The following is a 25,322-nucleotide window of genomic DNA, read 5'->3' as shown; positions in this document are numbered from 1 at the left end:
ATATATGGGAAGTGTTGGAGGGGAGGGAGTGGGCATGGATTTGATCAGAACACCTTATATGCATGTATGAAATTTTCAATTAAGTTTTTGTAAAAGTTAAAAAAAAAAATCAATACTAGCTAGGCCTGGTGGCACAGTACTTGGAAGGCTGAGGCAGGAGGATCCCCTTCTACTTTCAAAAAAAAATCAGTTTAAGGCTGAGAATGGTAGCTTATAGCTGTAATTCCAACACCCGGAAACCAGAGGTGGGAGAATTGCCGTAAGTTCCAAGGTCGGCCTGGTCTGCACTGGGAGGAGTTCCAGGCAAGCCAGGGACACACAGTAAGATACTAACTCAAAAAGAATTTCTTTAAAGAGTCTGTTTGCTGTATCTCAATTCTACTTCCAAAAGTAGAATTTGAAAAGCTTTCTTTGAAAAATTAAACCGTAGTATGGAGGGTATGTGTCAAGATGCACTCAAAAATACCCTGCTAATGGCTATGACTGCTTTTCTTATCTTTCCATTAACCTCCATCACAGTAAGACAACTAACTGTAAGACCAAAGAATAGAACCAGGAGAAATTTGCAAGAACCAATAGTATTTCAGATAACCTGAACTCTATCATAAATTAACTATAAAATAGAGCAAGGTAGCTTAGCGAATTCAGAATGGAATTATTAAAAATCCCAGGGCCAGGCATGGGTTTTGGAGTTGTTGGTCAGTGGGTTCCATAAACCTCTAAACATTATAGGCTATTGTCATCTCTCCAAAACTTGATAGTAGGACCCTTTTGCTGAAGAGCCCACATACTTGAGTTATAGAAAACACGGAGAAATCAAGCTGGTACTGACTTGGAAGCTTCATCTCTACTGGCTAGCTTTCATGGTGCTGGAAGGTGCTGTGTATGCTACCAGAGGAGAAAAATAATCATCAAATCTTACCCAGTTGTGAACCTTCTGAGTTACAGTAACAACCAGACTGGCAAGATAGACCCACTGTTGCAATAGTGGCATAAATGTTATGGGTGTACAACCACTTTCTGATGGGATTTAAGGCCTGCTTCACAAGATAGAACTTATGCCTGGCACAGTTAACAAGGGCAAAAACCTGAGGCCAGTTAGGTTCACAGTCTCTAGGGGGAAATACACTCTTATTCTGCTAAATGGACACAGACTCAAACTTACTCTTAAAGACTTCTCTTCATGCTCAAAGATAACTGCAACCATCTCTCAACCCTTATCAGAGAAGCTTCTTCTTGCAGTAGATGGTGGTTAACAGAAAGCCCACAAATGGCCAACATGCAGAGACAAAAAAGATGTGGTGTCCCTAAATGGGACATCTATATTATACCCCATTCTCCAATGAATTGGGGATCATCAGGGAAGAAGGAGCAGAAAGATTTTAAGAGCCTGGACAGTGGTTGACTAGAGAAACTATTTTCTGGACACAACAGGACAGCTGCACAAATGAACTGACAGTGGCTGTGACTGTCAGCACAAGACCTGCACAAGATCAAGGCCAACAGGATCTCAGCCCTAGCTGAGGAGTTACTGGCAACTAATGGCTACTGGGAAAGGGAGAGTCAGTTTTCCTCAGGGGTGAGGTGCCTACAAGGACCCATGCTCCAACAGATGACCCTATACCCAGGAACACCCCGAGGTTAAAAAAGAAAAAAAAGAAAAGAAAAAATGAAATTGGAAGGGGATAATGGTGGTAGGGATAGGAGAGGAACTGAAGAGGAGGGGGTGGGGGTGAACATCAAAACACAGATGCATGTATGAAATTCTTAATCAAAACCAATTCTGGGCTCTGAAAGGACCATCTTCAAACATCATATAAGGATCTTTAAAATATTTCCTAGGAAATGATTTAAAATAATCTTTAAAGGCAGGGAAGGTCATCACTAACCCAGTGAATAACAAAAAAACAAATGAGATTTCAAGTTTAAAAACCAGTATCACTGTGGCACACATAACATGGATAAGAAAGGTCACCTACGCCATTCTCCTTTCTTCCATGTTCACCAGGAACTTTTACGCCATTTCTTTTCAGACTTGGATCCTGAGGTCTTGGTCCACTTGCTAAGCACAAAGAAAAAAACCATGCATTAACATTAGAGTTGACAGAAATTCTAAGAAGCTGTTTCTTTCTCTTTCTGTTATTGAGACTTAAGTTGAACATAAATAGCAATGGCATTTAGGTCTCATAATTCCGTCTGTTTTGAAAATTCCTTTACATAAAACAGTGAATAGCATTAAGGAATATCACACTCCACCATTCACTAGGAAAGCTGCCTGATTCACTTAGCAATAGTGGAAAAATTATTCTGACTCTGGGTAATTCAAATAGTTTGTTCAAGCCAGTTGTTCCTCCAAGTTCTCAGCACTCATCAATGAACTTAAAAAGAGCTTCAGCCCGGACTAGTGGTAGAGGCCTGTAATCACTGTTACTAGGAAAGCTCAAATGGGAGAATCCCAAGTTCAAGGCCTGTCTGGGCAACTTAGTAAATTAATGTCTCAAAATAAAAAATGGGCTGGGGGGCCAGTAGGATGACTCAGCAGGTTAAGGTGCTTGCCTCTAAACCTGATAACCTATCTGATCCCCAGACCCCACATGTTGGAAGAAAACCGATTCCTGCAAGTTGTCCTCTGACTTCTACACTCATATGCCAGGGCAGAGGCAAGCGGGCAAGGCACACGTGCAAACACACACAAATAAATTTATGTAATAAAGGAAAAAAATTGGTTTAAAAGATGGTTGCAAATATAACTCAATGGTAGAGTACTTCCCTGGCATGCCGGAGGTCCTAGGTTCAATGTTTAGTACAGGAGATGGGAGGCATTCATTGAAAGAAATAACTGAAAATTAAATCAATCTACCCTTGTACTCATTAACAGTTTAACTTTCTATAGGAAGGAAGTTTTGATTATTTTATTTATTGGAACATTCTGTGGAAATTCCTAAGTATGCTATGAAGTACATTCTCATTTATTTTTTTTAAATTCCATTTTTCTTAGTTTGGGAAAGTCTAACTGAAAAATAATGAGTACTCTACTTTATTGGCTAAAGAGAGCTTTTAAGCTAAAACATGTAGCTCAGCACCACTAAATGCATAATAAAAGGAAAATCATTAATTTAAACTAATACATGTAAGAAATAGCATCAACAAAGATAATTTTTAAATGTATTAAACTCATACATTTTCAGAAATTAAAACAATTAAATGACCTTAGAGGTTTTAGACAAAAGTTTCTGGGAATTAAATGTTAATCATGCCCATCAGGAAACTTAGAACAAATTCTTATGTCAATAGATAGTAAGTTAGCATGTCTAGCATCTGAGCCAGGCATCATACTTAATATAGAATTCTAACGTCTAACTTTTTAAATACTGCTTGATTATCTAACAAAATAGATACTTTATCAGTCTCTCTGTATGAAATGTTTTCCTGTGCTATGAATTAATTGCTTCCTTTCCTGTCTCAGAGCAATAGCATTCATTTCATTTCTTTTTATAATCAGTTACATAGAGCAAAGAGCAAGAGCTTTAAAAATCATTTCAACACACCGTTGGGCCCTAAGTCTTAGTTAAAACTGGGAAAATCCTATGCTAGCAGTCTCCTAACCCTCAGCAATCTGAACTAAACAAGGAAGCACAACCCTTCCTAGAGCAGACTGAAAAGCAATCCTACTTCATATACGCCTAAAACACTGTGTGGCACTGGTGTCTTACAACAATGTAGAAACAGCTCCTTTATCTTAACATTTCATTTCTCATATTACAGCTGCATAATGCACTATAGGGAGACTATTCAATAATTTACCCAGGACTACACACACAGACATTTGACCTGGGAGACAAATGGCCAGAATTCACCTAGTTAGAAATAAAGATGCACACAGAAATGTAAATACAGAACAAAACAAAAATAAAATACACGTATCAATTAAAATACATTTCTAGAGGGCTTAGAAAAAATATGTGCATTTAAAATAAAATTACAGATACCAATTGTACTAAAGGCAGATAAGCCAGCCTGGCTGAGGTGACCCGGCTCTACTCTGGGCTCTGACGACCACTCTACCTTGTACCTACTCTACCCTATGTCCACTCCACTGTGTCCACTCCACCCTGTATTAATATTTCTCATCTAAAGAGTAGAAGCCAGACCAAGCCGACAAGATCGGCCCCCATGACAATCATTTCTAATGGTCAGGTACCATACAGACCGTCTTACAACAATGTAGAAACAGCTCCTTTATCTTAACATTTCATTTCTCATATTACAGACACTGAAACTGCATAATGCACTATAGGGAGACTATTCAATAATTTACCCAGGACTACACACACAGACATTTGACCTGGGAGACAAATGGCCAGAATTCACCTAGTTAGAAATAAAGATGCACACAGAAATGTAAATACAGAACAAAACAAAAATAAAATACACGTATCAATTAAAATACATTTCTAGAGGGCTTAGAAAAAATATGTGCATTTAAAATAAAATTACAGATACCAATTGTACTAAAGGCAGATAAGCCAGCCTGGCTGAGGTGACCCGGCTCTACTCTGGGCTCTGACGACCACTCTACCTTGTACCTACTCTACCCTATGTCCACTCCACTGTGTCCACTCCACCCTGTATTAATATTTCTCATCTAAAGAGTAGAAGCCAGACCAAGCCGACAAGATCGGCCCCCATGACAATCATTTCTAATGGTCAGGTACCATACAGACCTGTGTGTTAATACTAAACTGAGGTCTTATAATATCCACTAATTAAGATGTTATCTATGTTCTTACTCCCCAAAATATTATCCTTAAATTTCATTTTAAAACTTCCAGTATTTTTAGAAATACAGAGTAATCCTGTGTCAACCTATGGCTTCCCCGAGAAGGATACTTCCCCACAGACTACAGATCCTTTTACGTCCTACAGGCTCCAGAGTTCCAGGGAAGGCTATACTTTCAGCCCACAAGTCTCCACCAGATGTATATCTTCAACTCTCTCCTGTCATCTATAAACTCAGGCCACAACTACATTATGGAGTTGTGACCACCTTGATTCTTTTATTCTCTCAACCACCACATCCTGTGTTTACTCTGGACCCTTGCCACCCAAGAGCTAGGTGGTATCCACTCCACCCAGCTCCAGCTCTGAAATTTCAAATCTCATCTTTCTACTTTTGACCACTCATTTGTTAATCTAACAGAGAAGTCAGGTCCCTGGATGCTGTCTACCCTTTCCCCATAGCCCCAACCTATCTTCAACCCTTCCCAATTGCCAACCTGACAGGATCACCCATGAGACAAACCTCTGGGCATACTTGTGAAGTATTATCTAGATTAGGTTAGCCTCTGGGCATGCCTGTGGAGGATTATCTTGATTGGGTTAACTGAGGTGGAACACCGGCTCACTATAAGTAGCATCATTCCCTGGGCTAACATCCTAGACTGCACAACAAGGAGAAAGTAGAGCTGAGCACAAGCACTCACTGGCTCACGGCTTCCTGATGTAATGGGACCAGTTGCTTCATACTCCTGCCACCCTGACTTCCCCACTATGACAGACTGTATGTACCCTTGAACTACAAACCAGAATAACTGTTTTCCTTAAGTTGCTTCTGTCCAGGTATCTTATCACAGCCACAAGGAAAAGTAACTAAGACACCCATGCAGCTTAGATATACTACCACCAGCACTGACCTCCCAGTGAGTTTGTCTGGCAAAACGCAAAGTCTAGGTCTGTCTGTCTTCTCTCACAATCCCTGGGCTACAGAGTACAGCCAGGGGAAAATTATGGGCTTCAAGTTCCCCATCTCAACTGGGCTCGATGCTTCCAGCAACCTGGTTTCTCCAGCAAACATACTTTCTTCTTCATAAGTGCTCAACGTGCCCATCCACCTCCATCACCATCACTTTCACATGATTTTACCTCCCGCCTCAAAGAAAACACATTTTCAGAAGAGAAACACTTAACCTTGTTCCCACAAATGCTCAAATTGAATTGTATCTGCCAGTTTTCAGGGACCTTGCTTTACCAAGCCTTAACACTTGTTATAATTCATAGACTATTATGTACCAATGTCTCTGCTAGGGGGGCGTTCATGACGAAGGAAGAAACGAACTTCATTCCTCTGATTTCCAAATCTTTGAAGAACATCAAACATTCGCTCATTATTAGCAACCGGGCGTTCTAAAAGAAAAGAGAAATCATATTATCTGCAGGAAAAAAAGACAAATATTTATCACCATCCTTGATGCAAATTATGTGCTACAAATAGACACTTGGCATTTTACATACGTTTTTCCTTTCATTAAAAGAACCCAGAAAAATGAAGAACCACAGAATTTCCTCACAATCAGGGTCAAGTCAGCGTGAGGTGCTAGAAAGAAATGGGTCTGTGCCAATTGTTGGGGTCTTCAGAACAATTCAGTGGGCTCTGAACTGGCCGTGGGCATGTCATTTAATTTCTGTGTGTTTAAAGGTTTGTAAAATTTATTAGGTCAGAGACCCACCCTCACTAATATGAGTCTCTAATATATGAAGAAAAAATTTAAAAGTAATTTCCTAATAGTCTTAAGTTTTAAGCTAAAAGTCTTTAATACAGGAAACTTCCTTGTCTGGGGTACTCTGTGTGTGTCTGTGTACATATACGTACATATGTGCACATATGAAGGCCAGAGGCTGACATTGGGATATCTTCCTCTATCACTTTCCACCTTATTTTCTGAGACAGGGTCTCATCACTGAACCTGAAACTTGACATTTTGGCAGCCTGGCTGGCCAGTGGCCCCTGGGATCATGTGCCTACAATCCCCAGTGCTGGGGCTACAAATGCCCCCAGCAACATCTGGTTTTCACATGGGAGCTATGGCTTCTAATTCAGGTCCTCCTAGGAGGTACAGCAACCACTTTCCACTGAGCCACCTCCCGCAGTCCCAATACAGGCTTTTTCTAAACTATAATTTTGTAAGCAATGTTAAGAAGTCATCTATTTACAAACAAAACACTATTTATTACAGTGATAACATATCTGGTCCACTTGCAACAAGATTGCCAGTTTTCTGAACTTTTCTAGAGACAAAAAGAACAGCACAGCGAAATACCTCAGTAACTGCACACATCAGGAGAAACAATGTATCCTGAGTTGTCCTCAAAAAAAAAAAAAATTTTCCTACTTCAGGAAAGGAAGATGGATTAAAAATCCAAATGTACTAAATAGAGAAGGCAAATGCTTAAACTCAGAAATGCCACAATAAACTTTTTAAAGAATGTTACAATAGCCTATAAAACCACATACCTATCAGTAATCCAAGACAGCATCTCTCAACACCTTAAATAAACCTACTCAGACAGAGCAGGGCAGCCAAGCATTGAGCAGCCAATTCTGTGAATTAACCCTGAACTTAATCTGCTTGGTTGGAACAAAGTGCATGCAGTTCTGGTTCTACTACAAGTAACAACTTTCTACAACCACACAAACTCTAAAGTTCCCCCAAAAGAGGAAAAAAAAAATCCTGAGGAGACACTTTCCAAAAGATATTCTGAACTGACACTCCACTTCTTCCCCTACCCTCATCACAAACGGAGGAAGGGAGGGGACAGGAGGGAAGGGAGGGAAAATAAGACCAGGTTCCTAGAACAAAGAAAGAACGTAAAGGAAGGAGGTTAACTTCCAGATCAGGTAATCCTCCTGGATAGGGGTCCCTAGGCATAGAGGTTAGAGCAAAAGACCAGGTGTCCTGCACAAGCTAAAAGAGATGCTTCATATGTTCCCAGTGTCTTACTGGCTAACACCTCATGCTCCAACCACGATCACCCCTTCCACTAGGCACTGCTGCCTGAGGGACCTGCCTTGAACATGTCCTTGCTAACACTAATCTTTGTGCTTGTCGCCCTTTTCTCCTGAGGATGACATATATCCATCTCCTCCATTTACTGCCTCTGCCCTTACTGCATTCTAACAGGAATGTCTGTTGACACATATTCTCCTGCATGCTGAGATACTGGTAAAGCAGAATACTTCCATCTCTGCATCCCTCAAAACCTAACACACTGGCATCCAAATGTTCTCCAAACAAATGCATGAGTGGACAGAAAAGGAAAAGGAAGGAAAAGAGGGAGGGGAAGAGAAGAGGACTTAACACAGAGTGAAGCAACAGGAGATTGTACTGAAGGCTTTGGAGAAAGCATGAATTTTTTTTTTTTTTTTTAGTGCTGGGGACCAAACCCAAGGCCTCGCACAGGCTAGGCACATGCTCCACTACTGAGCTACATGCCAACCTCAAAGAATTTCTTTAAATAGCATTCAAAATGCCTAAAAAGTCAAGAGAAAAGATAAGAAAAGCTAAAGAAATATGAGCAGAGATAAAAGATACCACCTGAAAAAATGGAAACCAAATGGCCAGCAAACAAACAAAAGGCAAAAATGCAAATTTTAAACCAAGTCCAGTTTTCAGTCTTCAGTTTAGCAAAATTTAAAATAGTGTAAAAGCTATCTATGAGAAATATGTTTAGGACTAACTGGAAAGATGATGGACGGCCACACTGTGGCAGCACAGCATGCAGAAGACCGAGGCAGGAAGATCCAGAATCTGAGACAACACCAGCTACACAAGACCCTATCCCTATATCAATAATAAGTGTATGTTAGGACGACGAAGCGCTTTATATACTATCATTACCATATAGTAAGGTTTACTGTTCTCAACTGAGCAAGACATGAGAGATGAAAGGCTAGACCGTATGGAGAGCAAGACACTACGGAAAGGAGCAAGGAAGAGATTAAAGTTTGAACAAAGAGAGGGAGTATTTCTTCCACTGAGAAGAGTGTACATTTAGAGGGAATACGAGGTACAGAGGAAAGAAACTGAAGAAGCTCGCAGTGGTTTCCATGATGTCAGTAAAGTATGAAGCAATTGCTGACTGTAAGATTACAGAGGGCAGCTAGTTCATTCACTCATGCAGAAAATATTTTCTGAGTCCTTAACTAAGTACTAGGCACTGCCCTCAAGCTGGGGATGGCGCATAGAACAAGACATGCTGGGTCTATACTTTTGGGTAGTTTACACTGCTACTGCATGTGCTTGGGGCTGTTGGGATTAAAGAGGGAGCAAACCAATAAACACAAAAACTCCAAGAGGAGCGTGTATGCTGAAGAAAATCAAATCAGGACATCAGAGAACTTCGTGATTATTTTAAGCGGGGTGTTTGGGAGAAGGCTCTCTAAAGCTGCAATATTTTAGCTGAATAATTAGATGTGATGTTACATATCTACGATCCCAGGACTTGGGAGACTGGGACAAGAGGATCACAAGTTCAAGGCCAACCTGGGCTGAAGAATGGGTTTATGAATGTAAGCATGAGCTATATATAACAAGACCCTATCCCCCAAAATAAATAAAAACAAACATTTTAGCTGAAATCCGCTGAAATCCCAATGACTAGAAAGAACCCACAATGACAAGATCTGGAAGGAGTGCAACACAGACTGAGGACACAGCACTTGGAGCCAATGCCAAACTAAGGCAGAAAGGAGATTGGCATAGCCAAAGAATATCTGAGAAACTGGGGGCTAGGGGTGAGGGGGGGTGGTACTAGCTGACACCAGGACAGCAAATCCATGGGGCTTTACAATTCAGAATAGTTTGGGTTTTACTCAAACTGGAAGAGAAATCACGGAAGAAGTTTTAAAGCAGGAGAATGAAATTATCCAATCTTCAGATGAGAGGCCACTTGGGCTTCATATGCAAATGGCCTATTTGGTGGTTATATGACGGGAAAAGAAAGCAATTCAGAGTGCGAAACACCTCCTACAACATCCAATGTGGGAAAGCCAACCAAAGATGAATGAAAGGCCCTGCTTAGTAAGTGAGAGCTCAGCTACATCAGATGTCATCAATGTGGGAACTCAACACAGTATGTACCTTGCTCTGAGGGCATCTGGCCCAAAAAGGGAACAGGTGAAGTTGACGTTCATTGAATAAGAACAAGGCAGAAATGATGAAAATTATTCCCATATCTACAAACTCTTATGGGGTCAAAGAAAGCAAGCTGTCCCATTTTTGAATTCCAAAGAACTATCGTTAAGAGACCAATTTCAAGACTTACAATCCCGCCTATGACATCACTACTGCCTTCTGCCAATACAGTTCCTTAGCACTGAATAGCTTTCCCTTAAAACACACAAGAAATAAAAGGAAGGCCAAGAGCCAGGATGTGGCTGAAGGTAGACTGCTTGCCCAGCAAAGCTCTGGGTTGGATCCTTGTGATGGTCAGTATTAACTGTCAATTTGACAGGTTCTAGAATCGCAGGGGAAATGGATCTCTTGAAGAGTTGGGGATTATCTTGATTATGTTAACCTGTGTGGGAATGTCCATCTTAATTCTGGGCAGGACCATACCCTGGGCAGGCAATCCTGGACATACAAAATGGAGGGTAGCTGAGCATTAGCATACACTGTCTCTGCTTTTTGACTTCAGTTGCAATGTGATCACTGCCTCAAGCTCCTGCCTCTGCCACCTGCCAGTCGTGACAGACTGTAGCCTAATTCTTTCTCCCTTAAGCTGCTTTTGTCCGAGTATTTTCTCACAGCAACAGGAAAAGAAATTAAGACAATCCCTAACATCAAAGGAAAGGGAAAGGCAAAGAGCAGGAGAAAGGCGCAGAAAAGGGAAAATAGGAATGCCTCAAATTCTTATTAAGGGAAACTTAAAGCTTTTTTTCACAATATACAAATACTTTTGAGTACCCAACATTTGACCGTATTAACTCCCCCAAAGCTTCCCGCCCAACACATCTGGCACTTGTCCTATGACCTATAACCTTTTACATTTATTTTTGTTGCAGAAAAGGAAACAAACAAACAAAGGCTTATGTCACAAAAAGTTGGACTGAGAACACAATCTCCCAGTGCATATGCTGTGGTGATCTGAATGAGAAATGTCCCCCATAGGCTTCAGGTATTTGAATACTTGGCCCCAGTTGATGGTGCTGTTTGTGGAGGTTTAGAAGGTATGGCCTTGCTGGAGGAAGCAGGACATTCCTGGCCTTATGGAGTTTGCAGTTTGTCTCTCTGCTTCCTGTGCCTGCTTGAAGGTTTGAGTACTCAGCTTTTTGCTCCAGCAGCTTCTGTCACCATGCCTCCCCACCATGAGGGACTGTAATTTCTGTGGAACCATAAACTAGATAAACTCTTCCTTTGATAAGTTGCCTCGGTCAGTGTTTTACCACAGCAACAGAAAAGTAACTAATACATGTGCTGCTGTACTGTTTGTGGACAAGCACAGCATTCCCCTGCACTGCCATTTCTGGAATGGGAAAGCAAGAGAAGGCCGCAGAACTAAAGCAGACAGCCGGGTTTCATACCAGAGCCACACCATACTTCAGCCAGATGGCAGTCACTCTCTCCAGGCTCTTTGCAGAGATCCACAACATCTCTGCATATTGTCTCTGGGGTAACAGGAACTTCTGTGAAGTGCTGCTCGTTGTTACTGAGGTACACGGTCAGAAACATCTGAAACAGAGAGAAAACTGTCACCGGTCTTGTCTGCCCAGAAAGCATTCCCTTTAGATCCCGTCTACTACAACAACCTAGTCGCCTCTGGTGGAAGTGAGGTAGCTCAGGGCTGGGCCCAGCCTACTGGATGGATCCCTGTCCTTCCCCAGACACTGCGTCGCCTCTGGTGGAAGTGAGGTAGCTCAGGGCTGGGCCCAGCCTACTGGATCCCTGTCCTTCCCCAGACACTGTCTGCTGAAGCCACAGCAGTTCAGGTGGAAGTGCAAAGTCAATCTTTTTCCGCCAGTTTCATTTGCACTATTTGTTTACCAAAAACTTAGCTAAACCAATACTTCAAACAAACCTTTCTGTGAATGTTTTCAGGGTCCATCGCAGCATGTCATATATACGTACTTCTAGAGGTCTCTCTTTTTGGAAGGATACATAAAAATAGAGGAAGTACAGCTTCTGATAGTAGGAGATGGGAAACAGGAGAAAAGCTTAGAAGGAAAACTTGACTCGTACGTTACAACCTACCTGATCTTGTATATAAGCATTCAGCCCAACGGATAATTAAAATCTATTGTAACTCTTTCTCCTAGTGAAAATAAATAAATAATTAAAATCTATTGTAACTCTTTCTCCTAGTGAAAATAAACACAACTAAAAATATTGCTATCAAAGACTTCATATTTTCGTGTCTATTAAATGTTGAATTTTGGGGGAATTTGAGAGATGGCTCAATAGTTAAGAGCACTGGTTGCTCTTGCAGAGGACCCGGGTTTGGTTTCCAGCATCCACATGGTAGTTAACAACAACCCGTAACTCCAGTTCCAGAGGATCTGATGTCTTCTTAGGGCCTCCGTGGGCACCAGACATGCACATGGTGCACTAATATACATGTAGGCAAAACACATATACACAAAAAATGCAAATAAAAATTTAAAAAAAAAATGCTGTTGAGATTCCTAGTAGGAATGGAATGCTTTCAGACTGATTACCTCAGGACTGTGCATTCTGATAAGCTGTACCACAAAACCAAAGGTAGTCCTAAAGCCTCAGCTTTGCCAACAAGGCAGGACTTAAGCTACACAAAAATCCTAACACCTTGAAATCACTTGGAAAAAAAAACTAAGCAAACTCACAGAAAGCTATTCTCTTGCTGCTGGGTCCAAATACCCAGCATATTTAATGACGGAAACAAAAATTTTACACTTAAGTAGCACTTCTCCACACTCCCCATCAACACCAAAACTTTCTTTGAAGCTTATCGCTTTAAAAATAGCAACTGTCTTCACTGTAAGTACAGGACTTAAAGATCTTTATTAAATTACAGGAACACCAGATAGCTATACATACACTAAACATACTGTATCAACAAATAAAATACTGTGGTACCTAACAGCACCTGTGCATACTTACTTTGGCCTTGAAACATGCTTTCCCAATGCATTATCTAGCAACTCTCAAATAGAGAAGGTAGTATTTGCTCTTTATCAATGAGGAAAAAGACTCAGGAAAGTAAGTGATCTCCTTGACTACTGTAATGAGAAAGTGAGAATACAACTCTGTTCTGATCTATCCTCAAATCTTCTGTCCCTTTTACCAGGAAAATACTAGGAAACGTTCCACTTAACCAATCACCCGAAGTTGAAGAGGTAGTCTTTTTCTTTCTAAAAAATCAGTGGCTCCACTTATTTTAAAGCATACCTGCAAATAAGAATTATGAGAGAAGCGTTCCTACCTAGGGGCACTTCCCCCGTGGGACTAACAATGGGATGCATGACAAGGCCTGAGCTGACCCATTTCCCCTTCCAAGTAAAGATTAACTCAGTAACTGTCCTGAAGTCCTTAATGCTGGAACAGTAACAACATTTCAGGGGATTCCTAGGCAGAAGATCTAACTTGAACCCCACAATGGTTCTTTACTAGACTGCCTTAGGAAGGGCACCCCTTTGAAACACTCTCATCTTTAGTAAATGTTCTCCAGGTGCCAGAATAAAAGCCAGCACTGACAGCAGCCTGCAGGAGCCCATGCAATCTGATCTGCCATACCAACAATGCTGCCCCCATTTCCTTTACCCCCCTCACCCCTTCCCCTGGTCTCTGCTCCACCAGGGTCCTCACTGTTATACAGCATGCCAGGTATGTGCCCACCCTGGAGCTTTGCACTTGCTGTTCCTGTTGCCCATGCTCTTCCCCATAAGCCAGTGCAGCTTGCTTCCTCATTTCCCTCATGTCTATGTACTTGTCACCCTCTCGATTACATCTTCCCTTGGTTACCCCACCTAAAATACCAACAGCAAACACACGCCAGCTCACTGCCTCTACTTGACAGTCACAAGCACATCATTCGTTACAGTTACGTAACTCATTTTGCTAATCTGACAGTCCTACTAGATTGTGAGTGTCTTTCAGTCAAGGGCTGGCTGCCTTTGTTAGTGCGGTGCTTTCAGCACTTCAACGGTGCCTGGCATGTAGCAAGCACACAATATGCATTACGTCCTGTGGACAGTACTGCACTTTACAGGTGGAAACACTGAAGCACAAAGATTAAGTTAACTTGCCCAGGTCACACAGCTATTAAAAGCCAAAGCCAAGATCCAAACCCAAACTGGTTTCCTCAACAGCACACACAAGGCCAAGCATGTCACTGCCACTAGTTCTACCTTTCAGAGGAATGATTTTTCCCACTGTACATCCTCTTGACCCTGGCTTGTTCCACTTAGATCTTCTCCATTTAGGTAGCGCTAAATGGTCTTGCATACGTTACACAGTAAAACTATATACTCTGAAACCTGTGTCTACTCATTTCTTCAGCTCACACTCTGCTACAGTCATTCTACTTCTCTTCTGATGTTCTTCCCATTCATCCAGCATCTATGGTCTGGGTTCTAATACAGAAATAATCTGTGAGATAGTTAACAAAATTCAGACAAACAGAAGGGCTAGGGAACGACAGAATGAGAACACGCAAGTGTGCTAGCTCAGAGGAGAAGACAGAGAGGAGCCCGAGTTGGCGCCCTCTCTCTCCTACCCTCTTCCTATTCCCTACTGTGCAAACCCAAGGAAAAGCCAGATGGCAAAAGAACAATGATGCATGTACAGAAGTCACTTTCCTGAGGCCCAGGTGAGGCAGATGAGCATGGAGGGAGGGCATCGGCGGGGGACACAGAGCCCTTCAAGAGCTGTAACTCCTCTGTGGTGCCGAGAGCCAAGTAGGCAGCTACCATCCACAGGAATGAGGCCCAAGCCTCACTAAGGTCTGGGAGAGCACATCCCTGGAGGGAGCAAATATAATGGCAGGGAGGGGGACCAGGCTGGTCACATCTGTGGAAGAGGAAGGTCACTGCTGGGGGAGGAAGAGGAAAGGATTACAGGAGATTAATTTAATGATGCAAGTAGAAACCAGCATGCAGGTCTTTAAGAGCCACAGGTTCTTAGACTTTGGCGAGGACAGAGGCTAGCTAAACAAAGATTGTTGGCCCCGCCCTGACAGGTTCTGACTCCATAGATGGGGAAAGGGGACTGAGATCCCTCTGGTTTTTTTTGTTGGGTTTTTTTTTTTTCTTTTTGGTCTTTTTGAGACAGGGTCTCCCTGTAGCCCCAGCTGTCCTAGAACTTACTATGTAGATCAGGCTGGCCTTGAACTCACAGAGATCCGCCTGCCTCTGCCTCCCGAGTGCTGGGATTAAAGGCACGTGCCACGACGCCCGGCTGATCCCTCCGTTTTTTAAAAATTTTATTTTTTGTTGGGTTTTTTTTTTTTCTTTTTGGTCTTTTTGAGACAGGGTCTCCCTGTAGCCCCAGCTGTCCTAGAACTTACTATGTAGATCAGGCTGGCCTTGAACTCACAGAGATCCGCCTGCCTCTGCCTCCCGAGTGCTGGGATTAAAGGCACGTGCCACGACGCCCGGCTGATCCCTCCGTTTTTTAAAAATTTTAATTTTATTTGGATTAAAGGCACGTGCCACGACGCCCGGCTGATCCCTCCGTTTTTTAAAAAAATTAATTTTATTTTTTTATGTGTATGCATGTATTGCCTGCATGTAGGTAAGTGCACCTGAGTTGTGCAATGCCCACGGAGGTCAGAAGAGGCCACTGGATCCCCTGGGACTGGACTTACAAACAGTTGTTAGCTACCATGTGGGTGCTGGGATTCGAAGCCGGGTCCTCTGCAAGAATAACCAGTGTTCTTAACTGCTGAGCCATCTCTCCGGCCCTGACCCCTCCATTTTTAACAAGTCCCAGGTGGTGTGGACACAATTAGTCCAGAAACCACACACCAAGAATCACTGTCTAAGGCCATGGAGGGAGGGGGTATGCACAGAAAACTTGAAATACCCACTCGACATTGTGTAGAGGCATTTAAAAAGTCCTAAGACTGGAAGAGAGCTGCTGGAGACAACCAGAGACAGAAAGAAGGTGGAGTTTTGTCCTCTGAGCTAGCCAAACAACACGGAGAAGTCTCAGAGTCAAGGATCCACTAATTAAAAAGAAAACAGGCAGAGGGGCTGAGGAGATGGCTCAGTGGGTAAAGAGCTTGCTGCACAGGCATGAGGACTTGAGTTCAGATCCCCAGCACCCATGTGAAAGTCAGGAACAGCACTATTGTAACCCTAGTACTGGGAGGCTTGCTGGCCAGCTAATTAGCCAAAACAGAGCTCCAGGTTCAGTGAAAGACATGATCTTAAAACAAGGTGGAAAATGGTAAAGAAAGCTCTGGACTCCACATACACACGCATGGGCAAGCACACCCACATACAAGTGTATACATGTACATACACCACATATATACCTTTCTCCACTCCCCACCCCCCCAAAACCTCCCAAAACAGAAATCATCCAGAAGAGAGTGGCATACCAGAATCCAAGTAAAGAGAGTGTTTCATTAAGGAAGATTCGATCAACTGAGCCAACTGGGGTCAGAGGTCTAAGAAACGAGGGCCGAGTGTTAATCATGGGACCTGACAAGACAGAGGTTAACTGCTTAGACAAGCACTGGGTCAAGAGGGACAAGGCTGGGGACTGGAGAGATGGCTCAGTGGTTAAGAGCACTGGCTGCTCTTGCAGGGAACCTGGATTTGAATCCCAGTACCCGTATGGTGGCTAACAACCATTCATAACGCCAGTTCCAGGGGATCCAATGCCCTCTTCTGACTTCCGTGGGCATTGCACAACACGGGTGCACTTACAAACATGCAGGCAATACACTCATACATAAAAAATTTTAAAATAAATAAATAAAATATTTAAAGAGGGACAAGGTTGGGCTAGAACAGGCTAGAGAACCTGAGAGAAAGAGAAGACAGAACACACAACCCTTCTGAGGTGTTCTGCTTTAACACAGGCAGAAAGCCCAGAGACATTCATGAAAGACTGACAGTCCAAGGAGTACTTCATTTTGTTCTCACAGCAAGAATGTTTTACTAGATGGAGATGATCTGTAGAAGAAAAATTGCTGCTAATGTGGAATCACTATTTTTAGACATTACATCCCCCCTGTGCTTTAGGCCAGTATTAATTAACTGCCCCATGATGATCCCTGTCTGGAGATCCCACCAAGATTCACACTCCCGTGGCCAAGTTGTTGAAGTCCTGCCCTCACCTCATCCTTTGTTAAAGTGATTTTTATTTTTTTTAATTATGAAGATAATTTTATCAAGTAAGATGATTTAAGTGGACCCTGTGGTACAATGGTAATAATACGGTTGGAAAGGCGGCTTAAGAGGTCACTGTATGGCATTTACACATAACTGAAGGGCAATGTTTTACCTGTCCCTACCACAGAAGGAGGTTGATGCGGAGAGCCACCCACTGTTCCAAACTGCTACCAAGGACTGTAATACCTGTAATTGCTTCTTCCTCCTCCCAGAAAGATATGATTAGAACAGAAAGAAGGTGCCACACCTTTGGAACATTCTTTTAAAATTATGTCAAATACTTCCTTATATTCTCAGACATAAGTAGTTCCCCAAATAATAAAGGTTAAAACCACTTCAAACCTCTAAACTTAAAACCTGGCCACAATAACGAGTTTTAATTTGACAACCTGTAAATATTAAAAATTTTATAGAGAAAACAAAATAGACATGTTTCCAATAAATATCAATTCCTTTCTCCTTCCTTTACTGGGATGGGAGGGAGAGGAAGAGGAGGAGGCTGGGCAGCCAGTTACACTAACCTTGGATGCTAGCATGAGGCTGAAGGCTGAAGGCAAACATGTTCTTTAAATTATTACCTTCCTTTTACCTTTGTTTCACAAATCTGCTCTCCTAAATGATAAAAGGATTCTCAAAAACTACTATTTAATTCCTACAAATGAAACAGAAACAAAATGAAGGAGTTATTTATTGTTTTGTTTGAGTCAAGTAATTTTTAAATCACCATGATGAAATATTAAACAAATTTTAAAGCCAGATACGGTGGCTTTTACCTGCAATCCTAGCATTTGGGAGGCTAAGACAGGAGAACTGGTATATAAGTTTGAGGAAAGCCTGGGCTACATAGTGAGTTCCAGGTCACCCTGAGCTAGAGTTAGACCCTGCTTCAAAATAAGAAAGAACTGATTTATTCTGTCAACTAAGTTCTCTAGGAAACAATTTTGGTCTAGAACCTAAAATCTTTAATGATGAAAAAAAAGAAATTTTGGGCTGAGTGTGAAGGCACACGCCTTTAATCCTAGTATTCAACAGGCAGAAAAAAGAAACTTCCAGCACCTAAATATCAAAACATTTGAGAAATATTTTAGAATAACAAACCTTCAAAGATATGTCATTTATATATTGTTTTGTTACAAAACAGTAACCAACACTGCCCTTCAGTTACACGTGAATGCCATACAGTGACCTCTTAAGCCGACTGTGTATGATGCGTATGTACATACAGACACACATAACTGAAGGGAGGGGGAGGAGAAAAAGGGAGAAGACAGAAAGAGAGCTTGTAGGGGTAACAACCAGACAGAAAACAGCTGGGAACTACAGTCACCAAATGAATAATAGCTACGCCTTGGCAGTGAGAGAATGCAGTGAAACTTTGGAAGCTTCTACACTAAATTTTCTAAATTGAGTATATACCATTGTATAATTTTAAGGAATAAATGATGAAAGTAATCAACATAAGGTGCCACTTTTATTCATGCACATTATTACTTTCCCACATCTTCGAGGTAATACACAAGGCAAATGTATATTTGACAGTGCACTTCTTGCACAGCCATGCTGCCTCAACCTTGATTGGAAACCAATTAAAAGTATTCAATGAACAGATCTTCTGAGTCTACCACATTACAATGGAATAAAAGTTATGAACAATGAAGAACTAGTATATGCTAAACACGAACCTTGAAAACATTACTGAGTGTCAGAAGCCAGACACAGAAGACCACACAGTTTATGGTCCCATTTATATGAAATGCCCAGAATATGCAAACTCATACAGTAATTAGATGAGTGCTTGTTAGAGGTTGTCTGTGGAGGGTTGAACACTAAAGGGTATATAGTTTGGAAGGAGGTAATAAAATGGTCCTGAGTTAGTAGTGATAGCTGCATAGCCCTATGAATATACTAAATGCAATTATATACTTTTTATAAGTGAGTTTATGACAAAGGAAGTATATTACACTTTTTAAAAAGCTCACCATATGCTTATTTCTGAGAGATAAAAACCTTCTGAAGGAGATGAAATTTTTGCATAGAAAAATAAAGAACAGCTTAGTAGTAACTTACATAAATGAGATTACACATACAGAGGATATTCAGCCAATAAAAAATGTTAATGTGGGGCTGAAGCAATGGCTCAGCTCTTGTAGAAGACCAGGTTTGATTCTCAGCACCTACATGGTGGCTAACTCCAGTTCCAGGGAAGCCAATGCCCTCTTCTGACCTCAGTGGGCCTTGCACATGTAGGTACATTTACATATGTGTAAACGCACATAAAATAAAAAATAGTAAAAAAATAAAAATAATTATTAATGCGATCTGCAATAGACCTGACAAGGTTTCAACAGAGGCATAAACTAATGGAAAACATAAAGAAAAAGGTTTTAGATCTGTAGTCATTTTACTTCTATAACCGTCTCCTCGTCTCCTTGTCTTGGTGACATTCTAGTTCTTTAAATACCATTTTCTGAGGGAACTCAATTAGAGCTAAGACAACTTCTGCAGTTCTTTCCCACATGGAAGCAAAATGGGACTCTGTGGAGTTACAGCCTCAGGAAGCAGTGGAAGAACCTTCTTTCCACCAACTCAATCTACAAATGTGTTTCTGGGAACCCCGAGGTAAGTAATTTCCATGGAGAGTAGCAATAACCAGGTCAAAACAATACATCAGCCACCGCACATGCACCCACATCTCAAGGACAACTGCAGCCTTGGAAAATACTCCTACTGTATCGCTTAGAGAGGACAGAAGAGGAAACTTGGTAACAGAAGTAGATGATACATCCGCTTTCCTCAGTGACCGTCACATTAATATACATTCAAATAGTCACTTTTCTAAGCTGTAAACCAAGAACACCCTATTTTATAGTGTGAGTCACAGGAAAAGAGATTAATCAATAAACTAAAGTATTTTAAGAGCAGAGGAGACAAATGATCACACAAGACACTACAAATGCTAAAATATGGAGGAAAATGTAAGCTGAAATCATGTGCTATTCAAAGCTATTATCTTCAGCTAAAAATAAGACCCAACATTCATGAAGTTCTAGGAAATGGATTCATTCAAAAATATAATAGGAGCATTGAAATTTGTTAAAAACCCCACTTGAGAAGTTAAATAAACCATGTATCTGGGGTTATAAAATTAGGTATACTTCATAATCTTATTCCTTGAATTTATCCCAAAGATATGACAGAAATGAAGAAAATTTTTAAATGCCTAAAGATTTTGACTACTCTGTTAGATCTATAAGCAACAAGATGGGAAACTATGAGCAGCAGGGCAGAATTCAGTCCGAATTCTGGAAGTTCAGCTGGAAGGACTATGCAGAGCTAGTTACTGTAAGTAGAAAGAAACCGTGTTCACCAGTGAAACAGGGAGCTGGAGGTTACACCTATTGAACAGGAAAAAAGTAAATAAAATAGATATACAAGTAAATGCATCACATACCTGTAACCCCAGCACTCGGGGGTGGAGACAGGAAGGCTGTAAGTGGAGGCAGCCTGGGTGCTGCACAGTGAGTTCAAGGCCAGCCTGAGATACATATGGAAACCTTGACTCCAAACCAACATAAATTTTAAAAGGTACAAATAACTGAGTTATGCAGAAAACACAGAAATTAGTGACACCAATGTCACATTTTAAAATGTTTCAATGTTAGAATCTTTTAGAAGTAATTTATGACTTAAAAATGTGCTTAATATACTGAGTACTACCTGTCCCTGACTTTTACAATAATCAACTTTGAGAAAAAGAAAATCCATGAAAAGATCAAAGGCAGCGCCCAGAACATTCTGCAGTGATTCACGCCAGTCACATCCAAACAGAACTTCCAGAAACGCAAGGGCAAGGGTAATTTTCACTTAAAAAGAATGGGTAGCAGATTTATTGTTTAAAGCTCCATTGTTTCAGTACATACAGTCACTGTAACTAATGCCATGTCACTGCAGAAAAATGGTTCATTTTCAATTGAAGTTATTTCAGACAGAGATCTGAATGGTCTTTCCAAGAGGACATACAGAGCACTGGCTAGGGCATTCAAGGAGCTGATTCTGGTTGGAGGCTGTTTATTCATCTGTTTTTAAAAGTCACGGCAAGTTGCACAGGAAGAAAAATAGAACCAGTAAGAAGTTCCTGGCACAGACAGGAATTAAAGACTGACTGCCTCACCCTCAGAGTTGTCTGTCACTTAGGAAAACTCAAATTTACCCTAGGTTTACCTAGAGGACAAAAAAGGAGTAAGGGAAAAACTTATCCTTTAAAGAAAAATGAAAACTCTGTAAAACAAAACAAACAAAATCCTTTCAACTCTCCCAACTCATAAGAAAGTCTCCACAAAACTGCCAGGTATGAAGCTGGAGGTTCAAACGGGGAAAAGGTGAGGGTCTCCGGTTCCCTGGTGGAAGACAAAATAGGAGGCATTCCTTTGGTTGGACATTTCGTTGTGGCCATTCAAAAAAAGCCCTAGGCTGCTTTCTAAAGAATGCCATGAGGCTTCCTTTAACCTGGCCCAGCAAAAATGTCTTTCCTAACATTCTGACACAGAGGGAGGGCTGGTGTGTGTGTGTGTGTGTGTGTGTGTGTGTGTGTGTGTTCTCTTATGGGTTGTATGTGTATGTGTATGCATGACGTGGGGGCCAGAGGTTGATGTCAGGTATTTTCCTCTATTGCTCTCCATTTATTTTGGGACAGGGTCTCTCGCTGAACCTGGAGTTGGCCAACTGGCTAGACTGGCTGGCCAATGAGCCCCTGCTCATCTACCTGTTTCTGGCTCCCAGTGATGGGGTTACAGATGCATACTGCCATGCCACACTTTCATGTACACTCTAGGGATTAGAATTCAACACATAAGTATTTTACACACTGAGCCATCTTCCCAGCCCCCAGAAAGAGGATTTACAAAATAACAGGGCTACTGAGAAGGTTCAGTTAGTAAAGGTGCTCACCACACAAGCCTGACAACTGAGCTCAATCCCCACTGTGGCATGTACATGACCAAACAAACACATATCACACAGACAGACAGACAGACAGACAGACAGACACACACACACACACACACACACACACACACACACACAAATAATTTTTTAATTAAGAAGAAAACAGTAACAGGGCTAGAGAGATGGCTCAGCCATTAAGAACACTGACTGTTCTTGCAGAAGACCTGGGTTTGAATCTCAGCATCCATGTGGCAGCTAACAACTGTCTGTAACTCCAGTTCCAAGGGATCTGACAGCCTCTTCTGTCCTGCGTGGGCATTGTATGACACGGGTGCAGTTACTTAACATGCAGGCACAACACTCATACACATAATATAAAAACAATAAAATATTATTAAAAAAAAAAAAGCAGTGACATTAGAGACTGGAATGTTGCTCAGAGCCAGAGCAGAATGCCTATTGTATGCCAGGCTCATGCAAAACACACACACACACACACACACACACACACACACACACACACACACCAACATCAAACAAAACTTCTTTCAACCTCAAGTTCACACAGGGACCACCATGGCTGTGCAACACTGAAGGGGTTTACAAAGGAGATACATACCATTCCAGTGGGCCTCCTGTCCCTACGGTCAGAGTACATTAGAGTAAGCTGGCTGGGCTTCCTAATTCAGGCATGCTCTGCTCTAGCTTCTGTAAGAAGAATGTGCTCAGGACTGCTGTCCCATATCACCCCAATCTGAGTGGACAGCCCACAGATGCAGAGCCTCTTTCAGGAATCCAAGGGATGCTCCATCTTCAAGTCCTTTTCTTCAGAGTTCCTCCCCAGACTCCCTGAGGACAGGTTTCAACTATAATATAGAACCACTACTTACAAAGGCCTAACATGCTTTCTGAGCTGTTTCTCTCACTTTCTAGGGGAGAAGGTTTGTTCTAGGCCATCAAACTACATTTAAAATCTTCATCAATTGCCATGAGGTATACTTACCAATCTTCTATTAAGGCTCACTAAGTGTATTGGTTTTTTTTTTAATTAGGGCATACTTTAAAAAAAACTTTTTATGTGTATGAGCATTTGCTTGCATGTATGTATGTGCACTACATGCATGCAGTGTCCACAGAGACCAGAAGAGGGTATTGGAACCTGTGGAACTGGAGTTATACATGGTTGTGAGCCACCATGTGGGTACGGGAACTGAACCTCGGTCCTCTACAAGTGCTCTTAACCGCTGAGCCATCTCTCCAGCCCCTCCCAGCATACTTTTAACCTAAGCCCACCATGCTCTATCAGGCAAATCTGAGTTATTTAAAGCAAAATCACAAATCATATCAAGTGAATTATTTACACCATAATCTATTTCTTGGTTACTTATAAGAAGCTGTAAGTTGGATATTAACAACACAAAGTATCAATTTGAACAATATTCTACGAGGAAATTAATCACACAGGAAATATCCTGTCACTCAATCAGTAGTCTGTAGAGTACACAATCATTTTCTAAAGTAATCAACACTACGGGGTGGGGGGGTCATAGAATAAATTACAGTTACTTTTTTAGTTAAAGCAAAGAGGCTCTATACATGAAAAATAGTGTTCCAAAAGCAAGGCGCCTGCTGGTCTCAGCTGTCTGGTAACAAGTACTCCATATGTGTAAGCAGGCTGACAGTTGCTTTTATATTCAGACTTTCAGGCATGGTGTCTTAGCAAAGTCAGTCACTCTAAAGAAGCTCTTGGTTCTGTCTTCTCAATCCCAACTCCTTGTAACTCTAAGTGTCTTTGAATCATTTGTCCATTAACATTTATTGTGTACCTACCATGCAAACAAAGTTCAAATAATAGGGATACAATGATGAAAACCTGCATTCTTTCGGGCAGAAAGAGATGACTAACATACAGATAAGCAGGGTATATATCAAGCAATGTGACAGAGAACTGTAGGAGTCAAGCATAAGGCTTTACTGCAAGGGGGTCATTAGAGGAGTCTTCGCATTTCTTGAATTTTAGAGAATTCCCATTCAATTATGAGAAACATGGACTAAGTATTCCTTACGCAAAAGGCTTGGGATGCATATGTTCCAGGATTTATTTTGTTTCTAGATTTGGGATATGTGCAAATATGTATAAAAATCTTATTAATGGAACTCAAGTACAAACATGAAATTCATGTGTTTTATATACACATATACACACAGCATAAAGGTTGCATTTAATTTTTTTAATTTTTTTAAATTTTATGTATATGAGTGCATTGCCTGCATTATGTAAATGTACCCATGCCGTGCAATACCCACGAAGGTCAGAAGAAGGCATCAGATTCCCCTGGAACTGAAGTTATGGATGGTTGTTAGCCTCCACATGGGTGGTGGAAATCAAACCCAGTCCTCTGCAAGAGTATTCAATGCTCTTAACTGCTGAGCCATCTCTCCAGCCCTAAGGCTGCATTTTAACTACAACTCACCACATGAAATCAGGTTTGAAATTTTCTACTTGTGACATGCCAACACTCAACATACTTTGGAGATTTTGGATCAGAGATGCTGAGTGCCTAAAACCTAGCCAGGTCTGGTAGCTCATACCTTAATCATCACAGCACCATGAAGCAGGAGGATTATCCTAAATTCCAAGCCAGCCTAGGCTATGTAGTAAGACCCTAGCCCACATATACACACAAAAAGACTTAAACCTTACAGTAAATAATCTGCTTCACAGTAATGGGCTCAAATGACCAAATGAGAATTCTGAAACTCAAACTTTCCTCATTTCTCTCCCATAACAGCTTTTTCTGCTCCCTATATACCCTGTTCCTTGGTGCTGGTCAAGCTTACAATTTTAGAACACTTCAAAGACCACAAAATGCCCTCTAGTCTGTTCCTGCTAAAACACCCAACTCCAACAGAAGTAAACGCTCTTTGCCTCTCTACCAACCACCCACTCTTTCCCTACCACAATTTACCCAGCCCTTTACACAGCAACACTGCAATACATGTCTGAGTGAACTAATGACACTGAACCTGGGAGTCAAAACTCCACGGAAGATAAGAGCATTACCAGGAGACCAGAACATGGCAATCAGTGTGTTTCCATCAAGAAACATTTACAGGGGCTGCAGAGATGGTTCAGCAATTAAGAGCACTGACTGCTCTTGCAGAAAACCCAGGTTCAGTTCCCAACACCCACATGGTGACTAACAATTGTCTATTAACTCCAGTT

At 41.5% G+C, this 25,322-nt stretch overlaps 1 protein-coding gene across 1 annotated transcript in view; it reads right to left on the bottom strand.

The window, feature by feature from the left end:
• Tp53bp2 (tumor protein p53 binding protein 2) overlaps positions 1–25,322 on the bottom strand; it is a 63,052-nt gene that overhangs the window by 27,539 nt on the left and 10,191 nt on the right. Inside the window, exons 2-4 of the mRNA XM_008823741.3 lie at positions 11,360–11,507; positions 6,070–6,183; positions 1,980–2,062 (exon numbers count right to left, since the gene is read on the bottom strand). Coding sequence (XP_008821963.2) covers positions 1,980–2,062; positions 6,070–6,183; positions 11,360–11,507 — 345 coding nt within the window. The remainder of the gene's footprint in view (positions 1–1,979; positions 2,063–6,069; positions 6,184–11,359; positions 11,508–25,322) is intronic.

This window comes from Nannospalax galili, unplaced genomic scaffold (assembly GCF_000622305.1).
Source record: "Nannospalax galili isolate Female #2095 unplaced genomic scaffold, S.galili_v1.0 scaffold368, whole genome shotgun sequence".
NCBI classification, from domain to species: domain Eukaryota; kingdom Metazoa; phylum Chordata; class Mammalia; order Rodentia; family Spalacidae; genus Nannospalax; species Nannospalax galili.
The sequence above is the reverse complement of the archived record's forward strand: the minus strand, read 5'-3'. Positions and strand labels throughout refer to the sequence as shown.